General features: G+C 45.8%; 1 protein-coding gene across 1 annotated transcript in view; it reads left to right on the forward strand.

Moving 5' to 3' along the window:
• The first annotated feature begins 1,357 nt into the window (after positions 1 to 1,357).
• Positions 1,358 to 24,369, forward strand: part of nos1apa (nitric oxide synthase 1 (neuronal) adaptor protein a) — a 151,933-nt gene continuing 128,921 nt past the window's right edge. Inside the window, exons 1-2 of the mRNA XM_070909230.1 lie at positions 1,358 to 1,484; positions 1,925 to 1,996. Of these exons, the coding sequence (XP_070765331.1) occupies positions 1,380 to 1,484; positions 1,925 to 1,996 (177 nt within the window). The 5' untranslated portion in view covers positions 1,358 to 1,379. The remainder of the gene's footprint in view (positions 1,485 to 1,924; positions 1,997 to 24,369) is intronic.

The following is a 24,369-nucleotide window of genomic DNA, read 5'->3' on the forward strand; positions in this document are numbered from 1 at the left end:
GACCCCCAAAGTGAAGCTCTCGATGTTACGTTGTCTCAGTCTGTCCCTTAAATGTTTGACGCAAAAATAAAAAGGGAAACAGGAGTGATTCAATTCAAACACTTAAGGGACTTTAGGTTTAGATTAAGGGGTTTTATGTATAGATAATGGGATCAGAAAATTAGGAGACAACGTTCCTTCGCTTCTGATTCTGCTCTTGTTGCAGGTTTTCACCAACTTATTTCTTTTATGAGCGACGAGTCATTCACATGGGTTTCGTTTTATTTGCACATGCCAGAGAAAGAAAAAGAAAACATTTCATTCCTTATTCTTACATTTTACAGGCTTTTATGGCACGTCTGTAGATGCAGAACAGATATGGCCACTAGCTGGTAGCCTTGCCCTTTTTATTTCTTTCTTTCTTTCAGAGGCAGAGGTTTGTGATTACTGCACATCTGTAACCCACCTTGTCAAGCCAGATCGACGTTTCTTATTCTCATCGGAAAACAGATCAGGGTCACATCTCATCTCCCAGCCAGTATCTTTGATCATTCTCTCACACAACCGCACATGTTATGACATACTATGTTTTCAGATGGAGGCCATTACTTTTGCATTAGCCAACAGGTAAATGATTTTCATGGTGTGCACATTGTGCTAAAACTGTGCCAGTGAATGCATCACCATGGTTTACAGAGTAGAAATGTTGTAGGATGTCATTTACAGGAGGCCGCTCCTTTGTTTGCGTGAGTGACATTCAGGTTATTCCCGTCTGTGTGTGTGTGTGTGTGTGTGTGTGCGTCTGTGTGGAGGGTAGGAGGGGGGGGGGGGGGGGGGGGCAGGTACCAGACTTTGAGCCCCTCCTCCAGAGAGCCACGGTGCGCCTCTGTTCCAATGGAAACAGGTGGGATTCCCGGACTCCTCCAATCACACCCTCCCTCCATGCTGGGGCTGGGGGGGGGTAGTAGTCCAGGGCAGGAGGCAGGACCCAACCAACTTCCCACACACTCGCCACAGGAAAAAAAAAAAAAAGAAGTCGCGAAAACACAGCAGTCCGCGCATGTTTTGTGGCGGCCCTGCGTGTGTGTGTAAGCCGAGACGGTGAATAGCAGCACGGGGCGAGCAGTTCGCCGGAGCGCCGGTGAAGTAGTTGTCGCCACTTTGCCGTTTGTTGAGGCCGGTGTAGGAGCGTCGTAGTGCCGGGACGGTTCGCTGCGATGGAGAACATGTACTAACCAGATTTTGGAATTGTTCTTTTTTCTTTTTTTCTTTTTTTTTTTCCCCCCACCTTTGGATTTACTCCCTGTTAGACCGACCCGGTTCGTACGTTCGTTCGTTCGTTTCCCGCTGATACTCCCTCGGCTCCCCCGGTAGCGCGGAGCGGTGGAATACTTTGCAACATGCCTGGGAAAACCAAGTACAACCTCGTTGACGATGGGCACGATTTGAGGATCCCGTTACACAACGAGGAAGCTTTCCAGCACGGGATCAACTTCGAGGCGAAGGTACGGTTGACGAGCGGCGCTCCACGGGGTTAACGCTAACGTCCGATTCACGTGTCACGCGTGTTTTGGAGGGTTGCCTTCAGCCAGCCAACCTGTCTAAAACAGCCGAACCTTTACCGTAACACTGCTCTAACGCCACCCTGTATAAAAACAAAAAAAAAAAAAAGGGGGGAGGGGGTGGTATTCAAAACAAGATAATAACGTTTGGGGACGTAAATGTAATTGTGAGACCTGGCTAGCCAGTTAACTTTAAAGCAAGTTGCTAGCTAGTTGAGAGGTCGAAGTCGCTGTTAGTGTTAACGCATTAACCAAAGTGGACGCCTTGAAAATGTTTCAGACCATAAAACGAATTCACGTGAATGCCAGCTATGTGTTGTACCTGTCACATTTTTCTTTTCTTTTCTTTTCTTTTTTTTTTTTTTTACCCTCCCCGACAACAGTACATCGGCAGTCTGGATGTGACGCGGCCGAGCAGCCGAGTGGAGATTGTGGCCGCGATGAGAAGAATACGGGTGGGTGGAATCTTGACAAACCTCCCTTTCAGATCTTGTGATTTTTATGTTTTTCTTCTTCTCAGCTGATGAGCACATCTGGTAGAATGCGACGTGAGGTGTTTTTAGGATTCACCGTGGCCCGCTGCTACGTTCGGCATATATATATATATATATATATATGTGTGTGTGTGTGTGTGTGTGTGTGTGTGCTTGAATGAACAGCGACTTATGTCAGGAACTTGGTCCCCCTCCCTGGTGAAGCTAACTTTGATGGAAGACTGCAGGAACTGAAACAACACTGAAATGCTTGTAGTTTGGTTTTTATGTCTGATGCCGAATCGAAGAGACTCATGATTGTAAAAGTGTAATGTTGCTTTGGGGGGGGGGGTTACTCACTGGCCCTGCATGTTATTGTAGTTCAATGATGGTTGGACCACTTTACCACTGAAGCACAAGGGAATGGCACGACAAATCACCGAGAGGAGGCATAGAGTGGTGTGAAGCAGATGAGTGGACTCACTGGCCACAGCGTTGTCATGTAGACATAGATGGTGTGAATGCTAGTTATGAAAGCACCTCGCAGTTTGTCTCTCAGACTGGGCTTGCATGGCGGGAGGTGTAGTCTCCCATGTGCTCCATCACTGTTTTGAAGTTTTCCTTTGAAGCAATGCACTGGAGTGTGATCTCCACCCCCCCCCTCCCTCTCCTCTCCTCTCCTCTCCTCTCCTCCCCTCCCCTCTCTCTCTCTCTTTCTTTCTGCTGTGTAAACCTAAGATTTACAGCTTTTTCAGCTCCAGAAAATAGACTTAATCTTAATCAGCGTGTCCGCCAGCTTGGCAGCAGTTTGCTCGGCAACCTAATATAGGTTTGTGCCCGTGGCGTAGAGGTATTTGAGGACTGCGGTGATGAACTGGTAGGGGTGTGCTCCTTCAAAACCACACACACACACACACACACACACACACACACACACACACACACACACACAGGACACGCAAACACACATTTTGTTTGTATTTTATTACCAAGTGAAGGGGATTTGAGGGCAAAACTCAGCAAGACAGCAGGGTAAAATAAGAGTTATAAGGAATGAACTTTTCCTGATTTTTATTTCAAATAACTGACAGTCGGGCAGTCTGAGTGCAGTCTTTCTATCTTCATGTTGTTAAGTGGCGACATTCTTTCCAGGACACCCATTCTCGTGTGTGTGTGTGTGTGTGTGCGCACACAGTTGAGCATAAGGTGCAAAATGTTCTTATTGCCCTTTTCAGGCAGTGACCTGCTCCTATAAAGCGGGCCCCCCAGTGTGCTGCCATGGCAGCTGCTGTTGCCGTTGGCAGGAAAACGGGCTTTGGTTTGGCTCCTCCAGTGTGAAAATGGTTTGACACCGGCTTGACAACACAATGGAGGGGAAACCGCAGGTATCTTAACTTGGAAAGCACGGGGCTGCTGGAGTAGCTCCTGAAGGCATTTGCTTTACTCAAGTAGCCAGTAAGCCAAAGCAACCTTAACCGAATGTTGAAACAATGCAAAACAAAACGAAAGCCTGTAATGGAGCGAGCAAACTTGTTCTGGCAAATGAACAGTGATTGACTTATTTGACAATAAGAGTAGTAGCTCTAAACTGTAAACAATTTGAATGCTCACTGGTTTATACCACAGACTGTATATAAAGCCGGCCGACGTGTCTCCACTTCCTCCCGCTGAACAAAAATAAAGCCAAAGTATCAGTGACCCGCCCATACACCCGCCCCGACCCAATCGCCAGCACACCACAGTCAATCACAGCTGTCAATCATGACGTCTCACCCTGTTTTTTTACATCATCAGATAACGAATTAAAACCAAACGTATCAGAAAACACTTGAACAAACATCAGCGTGATAAGAACTACCTGAAATGACGAGGGGGGGGGGGGGGGGGGGGGTTTATGACCTATACTGCACTTGGCTTCAGTTTTGGGGGAGCTGTCATGTTGTCCATCTTTATGTACAGCCTATAGTTTATACGTGAAATGTGCTCTTTTCTGTGGCATTGTGGCTACGACTAGGGGCATCCAAAATCCCCCCTTTCTCACACTATGCTGCGGTGTCACAGTGATCCATGGGATTTCCATTTACTTAAAATTCCCACGATGTTTGGTCCCATTTGAGTTGGGTGTTTAACCCAGACATTGGGAATCAATATCAGGGTCTTGATTCATGTAGGATTGAAGGAACAACCAAAAAAAAAAAAGAGGCTTCAGTTTTAGAAAATGATTTGTTTTCACTAAACTGCTGGGTGTTTTCACTGCGGGGCAGATCCAGAAAGTACTGGGGGAAGTGTTTTGCTGACAGAGCGTGGTGCAAAGGCACAGATCAGATGCTTCTGCTCGGTCTGTTGAAATGAGCAGGAGTACACAGGTGCATCAAAACAAATGACACTGTATTAACCTGTGATGGTGAATGGGAAGATTTCCCCGCCCCAGCACACCTGTTGAACTTGGTGTAAACATTTGGATTCAGAAAAGATGTTCAGCCATTTAGTCTAGTCTTTGGGGAAAAAAAAAAAAAAAAAAGTCAACCCTGACGCTGCTTTTTGGCTGCGTCAAGCACAGTCTCTGCTTCCCCTTTTTTAAAAGTACTTCAGGGACAATGAAGCAAGGACGGACTCGGCTAGTCCCTAATTTGCACTTTCATGTAACTTTTGATGCCTTGTGGAGTTTCTGAAAGAAAGTTATATAAAAAAACGACGCTCCCCACAGCGTCTGCTCTTTTTCCCCAAGATTTCCATCAACCTCTCCTTTCCGCAGAGTCAGTCACAGCTATGCCGGTTGCCAGGCGACCGGTCGACGTATGGTGTCATTGTTCATTGTGTGCACGAGTCACCTGCGAGCCAGTAGCTGATAACAGACGTATGACACGGCAAAGCAGGAAATAGTCACCTGCAGTGGAGCAATACCTGCGGCGCTGCAGGATCTCTCTCTCTCTCACACACACACACACACACACACACACACACACTGATACACACACATTATTCTTGAATGATTAATTACTCTGCCCAGAAATAAACGGGGAGACATAGTTTATCACAGATGGAAAAACACTTCCCTGCCAGCAGATAAATGTATTGCTTGAAAAGTTTTGTTCACTAGTTCATCAAGTGTGACCTGAATTGTTCCTTTTTTCTGTTTTTAAGGCTGCATCTCACCGCTGCTGCATCTTTTTTTTTTTTGTTGCAACGATTTGACCAATCAATTCATCGTTTAGTCTTTAAAATGTTAGTGTAGTAAAAAAAAAAAAAATGCAAATCATTTTTTTTAGAGGAATTGTTGAAGCTGAAACAAGCGACGTGTGGCATTTCTGCTTGATTAATGACTTATAAGGTGAACTGGTACTAAATGATTCGTTTTCTGTCAACAAACGAATCATTTCGGCACTTCTTCTGTCGTCCTCCGTGTTTGGACTGTGAAAGAATTGCAGATAAATGCCGTCTGACATGGATTGAAAGAGCTTTAGAAAGAGAGAGCAGGCCGCCGCGTCTTGCTTTTTTCCCCCTCGTCGTCCACACCGAGACGAGCACGCTATAATAGAAAGGTCCTTTTTTTTTTTTTTTATAAATTAAATGTATTATTATCATCATCTGGCAAAGACTGGCAGCAGCTTATCTGGTTAAGAGGAGAGGAGACCTTTTACACGGAATTAAAGGGATTAATTTCTCATTAATCCGAGTTTTTGCGGGGTTAAATGACCGTAGGAAGACGGAGCAGCGTGGGATGAGAAGATTAGGTGTGTCTGAGCAGACGTCTCGAGAGGAGACTGAAAGAGCACAGCGGTCCACCCCCCTGCCGGCTGCCAGGCTGATGTGTGTGGACCAGGACCCCTTTTTTTGTGTGTTCACCGGGCAGCTAACAAGCATCTTTTAAACACCAATAAACTGGTGGCAAGAAAAACACAGCGGAGGTTCATTCAGCTGGGTGTCAGTGTACGCTGTAGTGGCCCCGTTCTTGTCTTTAACGCTTTAAATGAGCAATACGGGATAAAACTCTTTGGAATTCCTGAAATTTCAAATGGTTGAATATCCCCGCAGGGGTCAATACAGTATCGCATTAACATGAACAAGCTGTAATCATCGCGTCGAGGCAGCACTATTACCTGTTGACTCGGTGAAGTAATTACATGGTTGTTAGTGCCTTAGACTTAGGCTTTGCATATAATACCTATCCACTGTGTGCACAAGAATTTACACTCACAATGTAGCAGTGGCGGTATTTACTTGAACTGTCTCAGCACATTTCCCCCCACTCTCCATGTCATGGCTTTGTCTGGAATTTATAATGCCGTCCTTATTTAAAAGTCTGCACGGGGATGTTTGTAATATAGAACTGGTGTGATGATGACGGATAACTCCCAAAAATGAGAAGAAACTGAAATGAAGAGGAGAAATAAATGATGATGAAAAGATGATGATGATGATGATGATGATTATGATACGGTTGGAGTGACAATCATTAATAGATAATACACTGAAAATGACATCTGTAGTGTTTATTTTGGCTTCCCACAATTAAATGAAAGATGATCGACTGCGATATTGAAATGCGCGCCCCGCTCATAGAAAACTCTGCTGCGTATCAAATCAAGCGCTTCCAAAACTAACAGCCACCAGGGTTGCGATCGAGGTGTTTCGGCTTCAGACCTATCTCCACACTTCGTTTTAGCGCCGTACAGAAGTGCAGGCTTTGCTCTTGGGGAGCTGTCGTGCTGCCGCGCCTGTGCAAAAAATGTCCTGGAGGTTGCGGCGGCAGTCCAGAGTAGAAGAGTAAAATACAGCAGAGAGCAGACGGGCAAAACGGAAGTCAAATGTCTGGAGCAGGAGGCGAAGAGCATGTCCCTCGGCCAAGGCAAGTGAGGTTAGCAAGAACCAGTCGTATGCAAAGAGTGCAAAACACCACAAACTGCAGTACGATGACAGCATGAATATAACGCCGCTAAGGTTACCTCACTGACCCCCCCCCGTCCATGTCCAGCATCGAATCAGACATCCATGACAGCAACGCTGTACAGCACACAATTTTATTTATCTTCTTCCAAAAGATGCACCGTGAATAAGGGCCGGTCTTATTTTGATGCAAAGATTAGTATGTAGCACAACATGGAAGTGAAAGAGGTGCTCTGTTTATTTGAATGTGAAAGTGCAATAAAGGTATTTTGTCCCTAAAATCAATGAATAATCATGATCTCAATATTGACATATTTGTGTATATATGTACATATATATATATATATATATATATATATATATATACACACACATATACATATATGTATATATGTATATATGTGTGTATATGTCATCAGAGATGAAAGACACACATGCAGTTTTTGCCTTCATGATAAATGCATTTCATCAGCACACTTCTCTGTCATACTTTGTAGCCTCTTAATAATTATTCACCGCAGCAGGGACATTAGTGAGAACTCTTGATGGGTACTCTTTTTTTGTTTTTTAGTAATGGACTTTTTTTTCTCCATCTGCTATTTACAAAAGTGGATGAAAAGTGTTTTCATCCATTAAAAAAAAAATACAGCAGAAAAACAAAAAGTGTATTTGAAGAACCAAAAAAAACAAACGGGAACTTAACCAGTCCCACTTTATTGAGAGCTTGGCAGACATGGCTGCCATTCTCCATTATACAAGTCTGCGTACTGTCCATCACATCGTAAACCATGAGATGTCTTCAGGTACGGGAGGATTTTTTTCAATTGCACATTTCTTCTCAGGTAATGTAACCTCTGGGTTCGTTAATGAATGAGTCCAAATTTGACAGCTGTCCTTGTCACGTACCTTGGTCCACGCCAGGTTAGTTGGAGTGTGGCTGGCTTGCTTGACCGCCTCCTGGGCTCCCGGTGCAGGTGTTTCGGTTTCGGCACAGACGCATTCGGCTGAAAGTCGCCAGTCAACGGGGTCACTCGTTAAAACCGAAACACCGGGCTTTCTGCCACAAAGGCCTCCTGCCGGAATAGCTGTCCAATCGACACGGAGAGGGGTTACGGTAACCAACGCTCGCTCGGTTTAACCAGTATAACCATTACTATTCCAGAAACACTTTGACCATAATACGCTCGCCTGTTCATCTCTGTTGCTGCGTTTTGGCGAGTGGGGCTAACGGCGCAACATTCCCGCCTTAAACAGGCTGTATAAAACGGCTATTGCCTTTTGGTGACTCGTTCAGAAATTCAGCCCTGCAATGCTCCTCACAATAGAAACTAGAGAGAGCGTCTGCTAGTGTATAAAGGTTATCACCACATTTTTTTCATGACATGGATGATGGAGGGTTCTGTCCGGAAAGGAGCTCTCCGTTTGTCCTCCCCTGCTGTTTTGAGGTCGGCAAAGATTCTTGCTTTGTCTCCTTCAAGCTGTTCTTTATTTAAGGTCACAGTTGAAAGGTCAAAAAGGGAGCCGATAATGACCCCACGCATGGTTCGTTACCCTCCCTACTCCTTTTACTCCCACCACTCCTCAGCCTCTGATTTTCCGCTCTGAGGGGACTGGATTGGCGGATCAATTGAGCACGATGGGTATTTGCGTAGATCATGTCAATGTGTTATTCAGCACTTGCTCAGTGCCCCGTTTATCTACGCACTCGCCCCTTTCTCCTGTGCGCGACTTGCTGTCAGTGAAGTGCTCAGGAGGCAGGGCCGTAAATCCCACATAAGCCCAGTGTATTTAAAAAGTGGCTAATGCTTAACTAGCTTTATTGTTCTCCAGATAGCGAATGGGCCGCTGAGCCTGCCGACTATGCGGAGATCAGCCCGAAGTGTGAGTCAAAGTGGAAACTGGTCAGACCCCGAAAACTCTCGTCCTTGTCCCCAGCCAAGCATTCCAGCTTCTCCGGGGGTCTCCTCGCGGTTGGACCTGCCTGGAATACCTCCAGAGGGAGATGTGTCCAAACCACCTCAACTGACTCCTCTCAATGATGAAGGGAGTTCTGGTTTTGCTCCCAGCCCCCTTTGTGGATGTCCGAGCTCCTCACCTTGTCTTTGAGGATCCACACACCCTGCGATTTGGCCCGCTTGTAATCTGTGACGACCTTCTTCTGGAGTTTTGGATTGGGTTGGACGGACCTGTAAACCGGGAGCTTCGGGCCTTCAGGCTCAGTTCCTTCACCGCCATAACGACGACGACGCTGTTGTGTATGCTAACGTGTGCTGGCTAACGCGGCCTCAGGCTCGTCTACAGACACACTGCTAATACAGAAGAGGTGTCAGACTGGAACAGAGAGTAGTAACAGAGCGGCAAGTCGGTCTGAATATCAGGCTTTTTCAGTGAGATGTGTGTGTGCGTGTGTTCGGTACTCGCATATACATACATACTGCATTTCTGTATACACACACCCCCTGCCTGGTTTCCCCAGTGAAGCTCAGGTGTGTAAGTCCCTTTTTTCTCTGCCAATTCTCTTTATCTTGCCCTTTATCTCTCTCCTCTCTTCCTTCACCTTTTTATTTTATTCCCCTCTCTGTAGAGTTCGACGGTGCCGGCCCCCTTTCCCCGTCCCCATCCCCCACGCTGTCCTTTTCCCTGAGCAATCTGTTAAGCCCTTCACATTGTCCTGCCCTTCATCAGAGACCAAGTGAAACGTTGGCTGATTCACGGGTTCTTTTCCCAGAATTAAGGGGGGTGGGGGGGGGGGCTTTGTCAGCCTTTGCTGTAACTAATGGAGACACAGACTTAATTTGATCCCTCCCTCTCATAATTAACGTCCGCTGTGCCGCAGAAACATATCTCATCCCGCAGAATTTTTATGAACATTTTAATCCCGAGAACATTAAATAACCCTCGAGATAAATATCCAAGAACCAGGTCCTTGCTCCTGGTCGTCGGAGGAGGGATGGTGCTGCTGATAACGTCGCTGTAGGCAGGAAATCGCTTCATAAATTAAAAAGGAGGTGGACGTTTTCCTTTTTTTTTTTTGGTTTATTCATTTCAACCTTGTGACCAATAAATGACATTAAATCTCATAAACTTTTAGGACGTTTTAGCCTTTTTAAAACTCTTTTTTTTTCCAGAGACGATCTTGTGTCTCTGTGTAGATATACAGTATATTTGCTGCTGGTTTAGTCAGGGAGTTAAACCTGATCCAGTGAGATTGAATGTTTGTGCGAGATGAAGATATCCACTTTTTGAGGAGAACACACACACACACACACACACAGTACCCTCCTTAGCCTCCAAGCTGGCAATGACAAACTAGGCAAACAGCCTCAAACTGAGTTGTCAGCAGTATTAACTGCACTCCAATTACGTCTTTACCTCCTTTGATCCCTCCCTCCATCTTTTCAGTTCAGCTTGTGTTTCTTAACGCCGCTGTTCACAACCCACTGCCTCGCTCGCTCGTCCTCTCTCTCTCTCTCTGACAAGATAATGTAATGTTATGGCACACAGATGCTGCAGGATTCCCTCCCAGACACGACAAGCATCGCCCCCCCCCCATGCACCACCTGACCACCCCCCTCCCCCCGCCCCCATCCTGTAAATGTCAGCAGTAAATTGGGGAATGAGTCTGGGTTGTGCCCTGAGCCAGCCGGCAAGACGGCGGCGGTCTGGGAGATTTGGAAGGGGATGTTGAGTCGGTTGCAACTTTAACACGGTTGCCCCCGCGGCATCAACATGGGAAGCTGCGGTGGAAAAGATGCTGCGCCGGGCAGAGGGGAGAGCTCAGAAGCAGGGGAACACCGTGTTGTCCATCAGTTGTCAAAAGTCAAATACCTGCGCAGTGATTTAGGTGTGGCTGAATGTTTAAAAAGTGAGGTGACTTGTCTGATTCTAAAGCAGCTCTAGGTGCTGTATAAATACTGTGAAAGGATCAAAACGCTCAGTCCACGGAGAAATGAAACACAGCCCGTATTCAGACACTGTGCCTTTTTAAAGGAGCCGTCAGGACTTCCTGTAAGGTTGTGATGTCACAACTATACAGTCACTGCCCGCAGGTCATCTGCTCCAAACAAGTGTTCTGTGCCATCTGTGCATAATCGAGGCAAAAAAAACGCCAAATATTATCTTGCGTCCGGCTTGCCAAATTATTATATTCGGTTTTGCTGGTTTCCTCTGTTTCGTGTCATTGTAACGTGAATATCTTTGCGTTTCAGACTGTGGGTTGGATGAGACGAGCATTTTGAAGACAACACTGGGGAGTTCTTTCACTAAATAATTCATCAATTAATTAAAAAAAGAAAAAAGAATAAGACATTGATGTGTGTCAGTTTATCCTGTAACTGTCCTGTCAGTAAACACGGTGGTCTGAAGAACCAGCACGAGTCAGAGGAGCCTGAGGTGTCCCCGCTGAGGTGTGAGGATGCAGACTTTTGGTGGCTTTGTGGTTGTTCACGACACCCAGTCTATCGCGTGTCTTCTTCCTGAACTCCAACCCGACTCTTTGGTTAGTTTGAAGCCGCGGACCCCCGGCTCCACTTCTTCGGGTCCACAGTCCTGCAGTAAAGTGTGTGGCAAGTCTCAGAAGGCGAGATCGGAGGGGAAACAAGCAGTTAGACAGAGATTACAATGAGGTTTTGGCTCCTCCAGCAACAGTTCGACAGGATTACAAACCGCTCATCGACAGACCACACACACACACACACACACACACACACAGTTGCTTTGACATCCAGCTCTCTCCCTCCCTCTCGGTGCTCCCCTTCCCTCCGAGGCCTGCTCCCCTCTGCTTTCAATGGCCCCTTCCTTATCTGCACAGCATCCACTTTACAGTGGAAAGTGGACTATTTATGGTGGAGAATCAAGACGTCCAGAGATGCACAGGAACAAAGTTCTCCCCCTGGCTGCTTTCTCTACTCTACCTCCTCTCATCTTTTATTTCGCTTACCTCTCTAGATTGCTCTCTCTCTTTTAGATCCCTCTTCCTCTCCCGCTGCCTCATCCTCATCTTTTTGCTTTACTTCTCCTCCTCCGCTCCCTTTTTACTTCTCTTCTGTACCTCCTCTTCTCAACCTGATCCTTCCCCGCCCTCCTCCCGCTTTTTCTCTTCCTCTTCATCCTCATCACCCTAAGGCCCCCTTCCCCCTTTACTCCTCCCCTTTGTATTCATCTGGCTTCTTGTTCCTGTCCCTCCCCTCCTCATTCCCCTTTAGTTCTTCCTCCCTCTTCATTCCTCGCCCTCCACATCTTCTCTTTCTCTTCTTTACGCTCCTCTCTCTCCCCCCAGTGTGCTCTGAGCATTGTTGTCTTCCCTGCATACTTAGCATGGTTTTCATAGCTCAGGTCTCAGCGAGAGTGACTCCTCTCCTCCATGCACGCTGAGCATGTTAATGAAAGGTGCACTCATTAGTTAGCTAATTGACATTTTAAAGAGACGATTGGCCCAAATTCTAAATGAATATCAAAATGTGTCTGTAGAAAGAAAAACTGAAAATAAGGCGACACATATTGATAATGGAAGCATGTCTTTGATGAAGATATATACATACACACATATATATGTGTATATATGTGTGTATATATGTATATACTTGTGTATATGTGTGTATATATATATATATGTATATATGTGTGTATATGATCTGCAGTGAACTGTTCCTTTGTAAAGTCATCACTGTCTGAGTCGAGCCCTTATCTGCTGCTTTTCTTAACCTTGGAACTCCTGTCCAGAAAAACCTACTAAAAGCGTCGTTTGCATACCTGTTCACTGGCAGACGTGGATATATGAGAGCACACACACACACACACACACACACACACACACACACACACACTCTGGCACAGTGCTGAGTGATAATGTTATGCAGTCATCTGCCGCTCCCAGGCTGACCTTGGAGCTGCCCTCATCTATCAGCTCCGGGCCTCGGCGTTATCTCGCCACCGCAACCATCCCTCCTCCTATCTGCTCTCGGCGGGCCGTGTCTCAATCCCACAGTCGGCCCTCCTGGCCTTATCTGCTCACCTTTGCTGTATTTGCTGTACCCTTAGCCTATCCAAACACCTCTCCTAACCTCGGTTGTATTCTGGCGCTCCCGCTCCTGCCCTGCCCCCCCCATCCTCGGTTAAATCTCAGTGCCCCTTTTGCATTTCCTCTAGTCAAATTCAAGACTGCCAAATAATGATCCCCACTTCCATAAATCCTTTTCAAATGTCACAGGCATTTTCCAGAGCCAGACTTCTTTTCGCCATGGGAAGTTTAGGAAATAACGGTGTTTGACAGCAAAGTTAATAACAGCGTTGAAACCGCCATCTCCCGTACGTCCGCGGCACAATGATAATATTAAATGCTATACAGCTGTCTTGTATGCTTTCCTCGTTCTCTTCCTGTGAAGCTTTCCTCCGGCTGTAACTGCCGCCACACGGACTGACATTTTTTTTTTTTTATTCACAAAAAAAAAAATTGGACAAGCCGAGGAGAGTATCGGAGCACATCCGCCGCCTAGCATTGCTTCAAATGATTCCCCTGGCTTTTTAGATTGGCACAGATGAAAGAGAGTCAAGGAAATGAGGATGATAGGGAGGTTGCAGAGATTGTGAGCTCTCCTGAGTGTGTGTGTGTGTGTGTGTGGGTGGGCTGGAAGGATGAAATGATGTTGCCCTCCAATATGGTTTTAATGAAACCCTTTCCCCTTCCACAGACACTTTCATTAAAGCTGCAGGCTGCTGCTGTCAGCCCTCCTTTACCAGCAGACACCTCCTCAGAAAGGCCCGGACCCACAAACATTCTTCACTCCGTTATTATTTCTGTCCGTCTTTTGGTCGCGCTTTGTTTCCTACTCGCTCTCGAACTGCATTGCTTGTTTTTGTCTTCCTTTTTATTTCTCCATTCCTTGCTGTCCCTTCCCTCTGACTCATGTCGTCCTTTGCCCGTTTCCACACATCTGATTTGGGAGAAAAGCCGTTTCATCAGGAACAATACGAAGAAAAATCAACAGCTTTTATATGTAACATATTGAGATGATTATATGGTTTGAAAACGTCTAATATATAATAGGGCAAAAGCAATTCTATTTGTAATTAAAGTTGTGATTAAATTGATTTTATAACGACATATGGCAGCACTTAGAGGTAGGCTAATTATGTAGCCCAATCAACTGCTCTGGCGTTTTGTGTCCATACCATTTAAAAACAGGACTTTTGTGTCTCCCAATTGCAACACTTAATACTTGTACTGGTATTAATGATAATTATACCAAACATGTGATTTACATATTGAGGAATCTGTTAAGAATGTCTCCGAATATGTAAGTGGTTCCCATTTGTGTCGTGTTATTAATCAGTTCTATAATGAATGCTGTTGTGTAATCCCCCCCCCCCCCCCCCCGGCATCAATAAAGTATTTCTGATTCTGATTCTGTAGGTAAAAACAAACCATCTGCATCGTGTCCATTTAGTGCTCAAACTATGACTTTAATTTATTAATTCCACAGCAATTGTTATTGACGGATGGTCATTTATTTGCCAAACTTTTGCTGGCTCAAGCGCCTAGAATGTTTTATATCACTGTAAATTGAACATGTGTGGACTGTCTGGATGTGTGGACCTCACTTTGGTGACATTTTATCAATTGAACTCCTGATTAATCAGAAAAAAAAGAGAGAAAGAAATAGTCAGATTAACTGATTCTAAACAGAATTGTCCCTTGCAGCTCTGTCTCCATTGTAATGTTGGACAATCTCGGTGTTGGCCCAAAATATCGTCCCTCGCTCATCTACGTGACGCTGTGGTCTCGCTGCCTGCTCTTCACTTCACTCTGTTTTTTTCACTCCAGTTGACATGCCTGTCATTTTCCCCTGTCTGCACAGTGTCGGGGGGGTGGGGGGTAATGGGGGGGGCAGGGCAGGGAGAAGATGATGTATATCTTGCTCATCGTCTCATTTCACAACTCAGAGGAGAGCACGTTGCTTAATAGATTCTAGTTTAGTCTGGCGGGGGTAAAAGAAGCGACGGAGGCCATCCATCACCGCCGTCATCATCCATCACGGGCGGGGCTGGAGGTAGAAAGGATTAAAAACACGAGCACAGGCTCGGAGTTGAGAGGTGAGAAACAACTGAACTCTTCTCGTCCTTTACCTCTTTTGCCTTTTTCCCCTTCCTCCCAGCCTGCACACCCTCTCCTCTCTGTCTTCAGGGTCTCTTCCAAGTCCTGAAAAAAGGTCCTGTAGAGGTCTTAATGGGCCTCTGGTCTGGCACACATATCCAAACAGTGATGTAGTACATTTCAGCCGTTTGGTTTTGAGTTCGGGAGTGATGCCTCAGTTCTGGGCAGTAAAGTTGATTTATTCCTGCAGCCAACTCGCGGTAGCGGATCATGTTAGACTCTTAATAGGGAAGACGGCGTGAAGGATTGTAGCATGCAAACAAGTTCTGAAATGTTCAGTGCAAAATTGGACTTGGATTTCACTTGAATGGGCATTAAATAATGTGAAACCGGCTGACGCCCTCGCCCTCCCTCTCTGCTGTTTAACAGCAAAACCGCAACTAGTAAGGGATGAATTCACATTGTCCTCTCGCCCCATGTTGACATCAACCTTCTTTCTGCTGGTTCACCTGGCCTCTTGAAGAATGGCTCACAAGAAAAGCTTAATCATTAGAGTGACGCGTGGAGTTATGTGCTGGGCAGCAGCCAGGGACTCGTTGCCAGCCTTACACTACAGTGTCAGATATGAATACAAACGGAGGACACGGGTCCACACGGAGTGCATTTGTTGAGCAGCATCTTCGCGAGGACGTGAGCTTTCAGTTCCTCAGCTGTAAGCGAAGATGCAGGGATCGCGCCTGTCACTTCGTACTGGCATCTTTTTGTGCTGCATAATTAGTATCTTCCTCCACCGCGTATGTTGACATGGTGGTGTCAGTTCTTTTTGGAGTCTCAAATTTTGCTGTGTATCTTTGTATCAAAGAGGAAAAACGACATTTCTGCAAAGATCATTCTCCTCAGTCCTTTTTAGGCGCAAAATTGATATTACGACCACCCGTGTGCAAAAAACGTGTGTATGTTGACAAAGAAATGATTGTAAGTAATTGAGCATAAACTAGCTTAATCACTGGCTTAATTATCGTCACTAATTATGGGAATATGTCACAGTGCCTCCTTCCTGTCGAGGCGGAATGGCTCGGAAATGTCACATTTGGTTCGTTTGCCAGGTGCTGAAAAGAGAAAGCAGTGACCCAGTAAAAGGGTTTTAAAAATGTACCCAGATGGCGTTTGACATTCACTTAACTGTAGGATTCCTCAAACGTTGTCATCTCGCAGACATCCTGATACGAATCTGTAATCCACAAACCTCCCATTTTGTTAAGATTCAGCCTTCTTACTGACTCAGGACTTTCCCAACCCACCTGCCGCTGGATCAAGGACTTTCTGACCGTCCGCCCTCAGACCGTTAGGACAAGGCCCTCACCTCTCCTCCGGCGACAACCAACCTGCTGGAGACGCCCCTGGCGTCCTTTCCACCGCTGCTCCATTGAGAGTGCGCTGGCGTACTGAATCCCTGCTCAGCAGCGGACAGGAGAGCCCTTCAGAGGCTCATCAATACCGCCCCGAGAAGATCATCGGCCGCTCACTGCCCTCCTTGGAGGGCTTGGAGAGCAGCCAGCACACTGACAGACCCATCCCACTCTGGGCATCCTGCTGCCCTCTGGTAGACGCTTCAGGTCCATCAAAGCACAGACAAACAGACTTAAGAACAGCTTCTACCCCGGAGCCATACGACGACTGAACACCGACTGTCTGGGACCTGTGTGACTATCAGCACTGCAATACTTACAGTTACATTTAACACTGCACAGATGTCTACATTCTAACTGCACCTTTGTATGTATATATTGCTGACTTGTATATAGGGCCGCTGCAATTCAGCAAGTGTGCAATATCTCAGCTTTTTATTTATTTCCATACTTTCACCTTAAATTCGTCTAGTTTGAACTCTCTAATTTCGAATTGCTGTTTGATATGCGTGAATGCTCCGTCAGGATTGCTTCTCAGTTCCGTCGTGTGCAATGACAATTAAGTAATTCTATTCTGTTCTATTCTGCCCCCCCCCCCCATATAGGAGCCCTTTCAGTAATGATTAGTTTCATCAGCCTTCCTTTCCGTGGCAGCACAGTTTGCTGAATATTGTTTTACTCCTAAAAGGGTCGATTTGGCACTTTTAGTTAAGTTCATGCCGGTCGTTTTTTTTTTCTTGGCCGGCTGCCAACATTTCTTATCTCGCATTAATGCACGAAATGGTTGGCAAAGTTCCGTTTTTGAGCCTCAATGAAATGACGTCTCTGTGTGATGATACAATTCTGGGTCAACGCACTTGGAGAGAAAGCAGGGCTTATGATGGCATTGCAGCTTCAATCGCAATAATTGAATTGAAACTTCCATTAAAAAAAAAAAAAAAACATCTTATAGGAAGGCATTGACCTCTTCAACACCAGATCCATAAAACGATACAGTCCCATTCTTCCCTTTCTCCATTGAAGCTGAGCCGTAAGCGATTACTCAGGCTCGTCATTTTTCACAGTTCTCATTCGCTTGCAATGGGTGATTCTCTCACCTGAATATTCCTTTGACATTGTGCACCTTTTCTGCCGATACGCTGCACTGCAGAGCATTGCCTTCGGCCGTCCTCACATTCAATTCAGGAGGTCAGAATTGTTTCCCCGTTAACAAGCTTCCTGTCTGGTATTCACATAAGTCAACCAGATCGACGGTAACAAGACTTATTCTGCACAGTGCTTTTCATTTGCGGCAGATTTGTAGATATTTCATTTGGAAACGCGGGCACGGTGGTGCAGTGGTTACCATTGTTGCACGTGAGGTAGAGCGGGTTGGGGGTGAACGTGTGAATGAGACCCGATCTGTAAAGCACTTTGGGAACCGTCACGGTTGAAAAGCTACACAAGTGAAGTCCATTTACCATTTTCCTCCCTATCCATAAATCACTAGAAGTCAAACAGAAAAGGTAGGAATGTTCATTCGTTTGTTCTCATTAGACTCAAGCGATCCAGCTCTCCTTTGACCCATAGGTTTTTTTTGTTTTTTTTTTGAAAGACAAACTCCGTCTGAGTGGGAATCATTTTCTGGGTCTGCTGTGACTCTTTCAACTCAGACTTGTCACAAAAATTGCCCTTGCAAAGCAGTATGATGAAATTTCATCAGGATGTGTCGCCCCCCCCCCCCCCCCCCCCCCCCCCCAGCCTGCATTCTGTCGTGGAATCGGAATAACTTCGGGGGCAGCACTGCACTCGGTTAACCTCAGCAAAGTTTCCAAGACTGAGTCTAATGAATCAAGTTGTGCTGCGGATTTTGAGGCATCAGAGGCCGGCTGCAGTGTTGATAAGGCAGCATCAGAGAGCAGGCATCGCAGCGCCCATGCACACAAGAAATACCCATGATCAATCATTTAACAGATGTGTGGCGGCTGTGTTTGTGTGTCTGATTCACTTTCACTGATCAAGGCGGCTTGTTTCAGTGATGTGGGGGTTTTTTAAAATTTTTTTTTTTTTCTCATTAGCTGGTTGTACGATATAGAGCCGTTTTAGAGGGCGGATCATGGCTTCACGCCGGCCACAATTGAGGGAGAGAAAATCCAAGAAGGAGAATATGCTCGGAAGAAGAAAAGGGAGGACAAACATATACAGCAGGAGAGAGAAGAAGAACAGTGAAGAAGAACATGTTCTCTTCCTCGGCTGTTGAGATTTGACTGGAAGTCATGGGTTGATTCTTTTCAAAAATACTGAAGTGGAATTGTTTTGTCCATAAAATGTCAGGAAATACTTCCCAGAGCATTGAACAAAACTAAACATTAAACGCACATTGTTCTGTTTTTTTGTATTTTATTTATGAGACGAGTCCCATATTAACAGATGGAAAACAAAACATGCTGAGAGTAAGCCGGCATAACAACATGTCAGCAATATTACCATAAATCAGCAGAGATCAATAGACCTGTTAAGTGGTATTTATGCAGCATGAATAAAACAAGATGTTGGAAAGGATGTTGTACTCGCACACACGAGACGCTGAGCAAATACCAGTACATGGCAAAACACACTGTACACATAACAAGATGCCGTGGGAATGTGTACATAGTGTGTGCCTGTGTGTGTGTGTGTGTGTGCGTGTGTGTGTTGAGGCGGGGTCTGTTGTGGGTACAGGAGTGCAGGTAGAATTGTTTTTGTAATGCTTAAGCTGTGTGTGATGTCAACATTTCCACTCACCCTCCCTTCTCTGGGATAGCTTTAATATAGTTGGCCAGTGTGTTACTGTGTGTGTGTGTGTGTGTGTGTGTGTGTGTGTGTGTGTACAGGAAGTATATGTTGGTTTCAGGAAGGAGATTTTATGGAGGGGAAATGGGAGAACAATACCTCTGGCCTCAGTGTAGCGCAGTGTGGTCAGTGGGGCAGTGAGCTGCCTTGACTGCCCTGCAAAAAGTGACGCACTCAGCAGGAGAAATTCTTGAGTTCAGGCTCTGAAGCCGAGCCCTCCGAGACTTGTATCGCAACAAGACCTGAAATTGAAAGCCCTCTTGGTTGCCGCAAAACGCTGCAATGTCCATTACAGCCTCCCAACACGAGACTGTTTGATGGAATGGGACGAAAGTCCTCCAAATTAAGCGACAAAGCTCTTTGTTGGTCCATGCCAACAAAGAACGACACACACACAAGGGTTTCTGATCGGACGCCACTACCGACAGGACGACGTTGCTGTTTTAAAAAAATGATCGTACATTGCCATGGTTAAGATTTTGTCAGGCTTATGCACAAACCGGGATTAAATACCTCGCAAAGCGTGTCATTTTTTGCAGTGCTTCAGTCCCCCTCGTTCTAATTTAAGAAAGGTACGCAACAAGCGATGGTCCTTGAAGGAAGAAAGCAAGGAAGCAGAGGAGGAAGTGGGTGAAGAGCTCTGAGACCAAACATAGCTTAGATAATGGCAGAGATACAGCAGCAGAGCCACAAGCAGGGCTGCTCGCACTGGAAGCAATTCATTTCTTTGAATGTGGTTGAATGTGACCGTTCTATTACCTCTGTAAAAAGGTTTCCTCTGGGAATGTTTTCTGCACTTTTAAATCCTCTAAAACATCGCTTTTAGCTTCCCACGGTGCAGAGCTGTCACAGAAATGAGCCGCTGGAATGCTGCTAGTGGCTATGCAGTCTGATCCTCGGCGCTCCTTGGAGCTGGCCTAATTTGCCATCTCGCCAGAGACTCAAGATAATTAGTCCCAATGAGGGATTACCTTCCTGCCACTGCACATTTCAGATCAGCCGGACAAAATGGCCGCCCTGCGTGAACCCCCCCCCCCCCCCCCCAGATGCCGCAGATCGGTGAGTGAACTCTTGGCTGGCTGGCTGGAAGGCTGGGAGGCTGGTCGGTTGACCACGTTCAGTTTGACCAGTGGATCTGTGTACTGATTGCTTGGTATTGCACTCGCTGAGCTCGTCAATGAACAAACCGATGGTGGAAAAGGTTTCCTCTGCATGCTTATTTTGTCGCATATATTGGAGTATTTCTTTCTCCGTGTGCAGAGTAATGCGCAGTTAAACTGGACCTTTACCTTTTCTTTTTTTTGCCTTCTTTTCCTTTCGTCAGAGTTGAATTGATGTTGCATTACTGCCTAATCGGTTTCGTCTCGTGGCTTCCTAGTAGAGCTGTACACACTTTACAACATCCTAATTGTCTTGTAGGTAAAGTGTCTTGATGGTGGGGCCCTAACAGACATGGGAAGCCAATTGTTTAATGTTAAACGAACTAATTGTGTGGGCGATCGATTGGCCGGCCTGCTGAGTTATTGGTTAAATGTCACTGGCAATGGAGAGACATGACTTTTAGTTTCTTGGTAGACTTGCAGGGGCTGGGAGATGTGGGAAGTGCTGACTGACCCGTTACCTCAGGATCTCAGAATGCTCAGTGCAGTTTAATCCAGTAGATGCACGCGAAAGGCTTCAGCCGGACGAACTAATGTTCATTCCAGAGCGGAAATTGGCAGCTAAGGAGAGGTTGTCCACAAACAGCTGCCACTGCAGGGTTATTGACATATTTACATTGTTTTGCATACATTTACAATAAAACATGAATTAACATGCTGAGGAAGGTGAATGATGGCACAGGGTTCTGTTTTACACCGACAGCACTTTTTCCCCCCTCAGGTACTGAATTAACAGCATCAGCAAAAAAAAAAAAAAAAATGTGGACATGAAAAATGGACTCGTGTGGACATTTCCAATCAAAGCTTTCCCCTGTTTTAATCAGAATATTTAGTATTTGGGATCCATTAATAACTTTGAATATGACAAATAACTTCTGATAATAATAGACCAGATGTATAAGTTTATATGCAGTTAGAATACATAAAACATGGAGCATTTTCTTTTTTTAATAATTCTCGTAAGGATATTCATGACTGAGTTTAATCAGCATCAACTCACAGCAAGTTGTCCTGGGTGAGAATCTTGACTGTTGTTCTTTCTGACTGGAGTTGACCCCCCCCCCCCCCCCCCCCCCCAAACACGCGGAAATGAAGTGAAGACAATAGAGTGCTGCAAGAATGGGTTTCCTGAATGGGTTTTTGGTCAGATGCCTGAAATAAGGTCTGTGGTTAACACAAGCTGAAGAGATTTCCACGTTTTGTTCTACGACATAAAACACATCAGTAGATACCCCCCCACTCGAGAATTTTGAAGCTTTTTGACGTGCGTTAAAAAAGGCGGTTGCTAACGAGCGGCTAAATGAGACTACAGAGGTTGTCGCGTACGTTAACGTCTTGACGCCTTTACAATGCGATGCTAACTTGAGGGTGCAGCACTCTGTGGACTCGGGCAGATGGGCTGATTTTGAAATCGCTATACAAAATGTTTTGTTTTTCACATGGAACCAGTTCATCACCTTTTAGTTTATGGGGGACAGACATCTCCATTTCAACCCATCTGCCGCATTTGACATTTGTCCTCGCTGTGTCTCTCTTTTTAATCTGCGACTCCTAATGTGGACTCTTGAATTATCGCTGCACGGGCAGCTTTACGGTCAACTGATCATTTCCGCACTAATTGAACGGACGGACAGTTGGATGGATCGCCGCTTGATCTCTCGCACATTATAAGCTCATAAATGCCCAGTATTAACGCCCTTAGCGGATTCCAGTCACGGCAGCCTGAACTTGAACTGCGGTTTTTCCACAGTGTCACTATGTTGTTCATGTAAATGGAACGGAAATGATGACACGGACTAGTTCAAATGTCTGTTGTCTTCGAGAAGTAAAAGACATTCCTTTTATGTGAATTTCCTATTTGTTTTATTAGAAGGGGTTAGGAAATAATTAGAAAAATAAAAAGCGGTGACACAGCATCACAGTTGGCGTTCTTAGTTGCGTTAGTCACATGTAATTGCTCGACTCGGCACTGCGCTGTCGCTGTTCATTTGGCTGCCGTATATTCATTAGGAGCTCCTCGTGGTTGTACAGTTTTGAAGTTTGATAGCGCATCCTCAGAGCTTAACATTGTAACCTGTTACTAAAATATTCATAACTCCCCACTATCGGAGAGCTTTGAAGTGAAGCCGGCACCTGTGGCAGAATTTCCCCATGAAGAAAGAGGCTGCTGTTTAAAAACATGCTGCATATCCTGTTCGGAACAATGGCATTCATATTCCCTGAATCCCCCCCCCCGCTGATGCTCACAGCGCAGTAAGAGTTAGATTATGTGGCAACATGTATGAACAAAGGAGCTTGGCCGAGTTCCTGCAGCTAAAACTCAGAGCGCAATTTATTCTACATCATAAATGTGGTCTCGCACGTCCCCATCTCCGACTCTTCGTTCCTCTTGACAGGAAAAAGGGTCCGAGTCGTGTCTAGAAACCACGGTGGGATTCTGACACACCCTCTGAATCGCGGTTGCATGTTTTGGTTCAACAGCAAAAAGTCCTTCAGTAGCATCCCGTCCTTTTTTTGTGTCCGTGCATGGTGTGCTAATGGCTCTCTCTATCTCAATGACAGTGAATTATAGTATTAGCTCTTGCACAATGACATAGGAGGACTGTGCTCATGGTGAAGGCCCTTCTGCTGTAGCGTGCTATACTTCCTCTTCAGCCATGCTATTAAACATCGATCGTGTGCTAATAAGGGGGGGATGGAATGCAGTCCACTTGCTCCCCACCCCCCCGATGATGATAAATTGCCTGACGCAGTGAGCCGTGATAGCGCGGTTCATTCGCATAATTATTCACCACGGCTCACCTGCATCCTTTTTGCTCGCCAAGCAACGACAAGCGAAGACTGGAGAGATGAATTGGGATCAACGAGGGTTGTCGCTCAGGGTGCGCGACCTGTGCGGCCGGTCGAATGTCAGCAAAGTTGGAGTTGAGTCTTCACTTTTGTTTTTAGTCCATTGGCTTTTTTTTTCTTTTTTTTTTTTAAAGCGTCTCCGGCCTTTCGGCGCTGTGCTTTGCTGATGAACAGCATGAAATACGCCCCCGCTGAGGGTTGCTTTGGAATGATCAACGATACGAGAGGGGGTAGCAACAGGTTCAAGGTGCTCCCTGCATCAACTATGAGGGGGGGATCGGTGTGTGTTTCATGCAGTATTTAGAGCCATCTTTGATTTAGGGTTTTTTTTTTTCTCTCTTTTTCTTCTTTTTCCTTGAACAAAATCTCCAGTAGGAATAAAAAAACGCCTCCCGTCGTCAGAATTTGAATGAAGCCTTAATGAAAGTTATATGGCTGCTGAATAATCGGAGACGCCAGTGTATATTGCTTTGGTAAGGGCTTCCTCAAATAACAATGCTGTTCGCGTTGCTGTAGTTTTGCCTGAATTGGACCAATGCTCCGGTGTAGTGTTGCACTGATTTGAACGAGTCTGTAATTAAGCTTCGTGCCGATCGGCTGGATCACTTTCACACTCAACATTGCTAAGCAACGCGCTTCAATAGGTTTGACATGGATGAGATTTTTTTTCCCCCATTCCATGAAACATAGTACCATAATACTGGAAGTCGAATATTAATCACAATTTTGAACACGTTGGAGTACACCGTGGGATAATTCACGTGGTTACAAGACTAAGATGTTGAATAGTGCTGTAAAGCTAATGAGAGTAGACTTCAAAGTAGGGACGTTAATACCGTTAACTGACGAGAAGAATGCCATGATGTTGCTCCTGGGAGACGACTACAGCATCATCATCAAGCTAATGACCCAGAGGCAGAGGGGGACTCCTGTGTGAGAGACAACCCCCCCCCATCACTGGGTCCTCTTCACTAGTGGGAAAAGCATTCAGAGGTTCTTCCAGAGGCCGGCCCCACTAGCATTCCCCGGACATCGGGACCGTCTGAGCCGGGTATTCTCCGCCGCGGGTCTCACAGTCAGCAGACTGAGAACCAGACTGGCCCACCAGCATGTGGACACGTTGCTATTTCTGAATAAAAACCAAGT

The sequence above is a fragment of the Enoplosus armatus genome, chromosome 7 (genome assembly GCF_043641665.1).
Source record: "Enoplosus armatus isolate fEnoArm2 chromosome 7, fEnoArm2.hap1, whole genome shotgun sequence".
Classification (NCBI taxonomy): Eukaryota; Metazoa; Chordata; class Actinopteri; order Centrarchiformes; family Enoplosidae; genus Enoplosus; species Enoplosus armatus.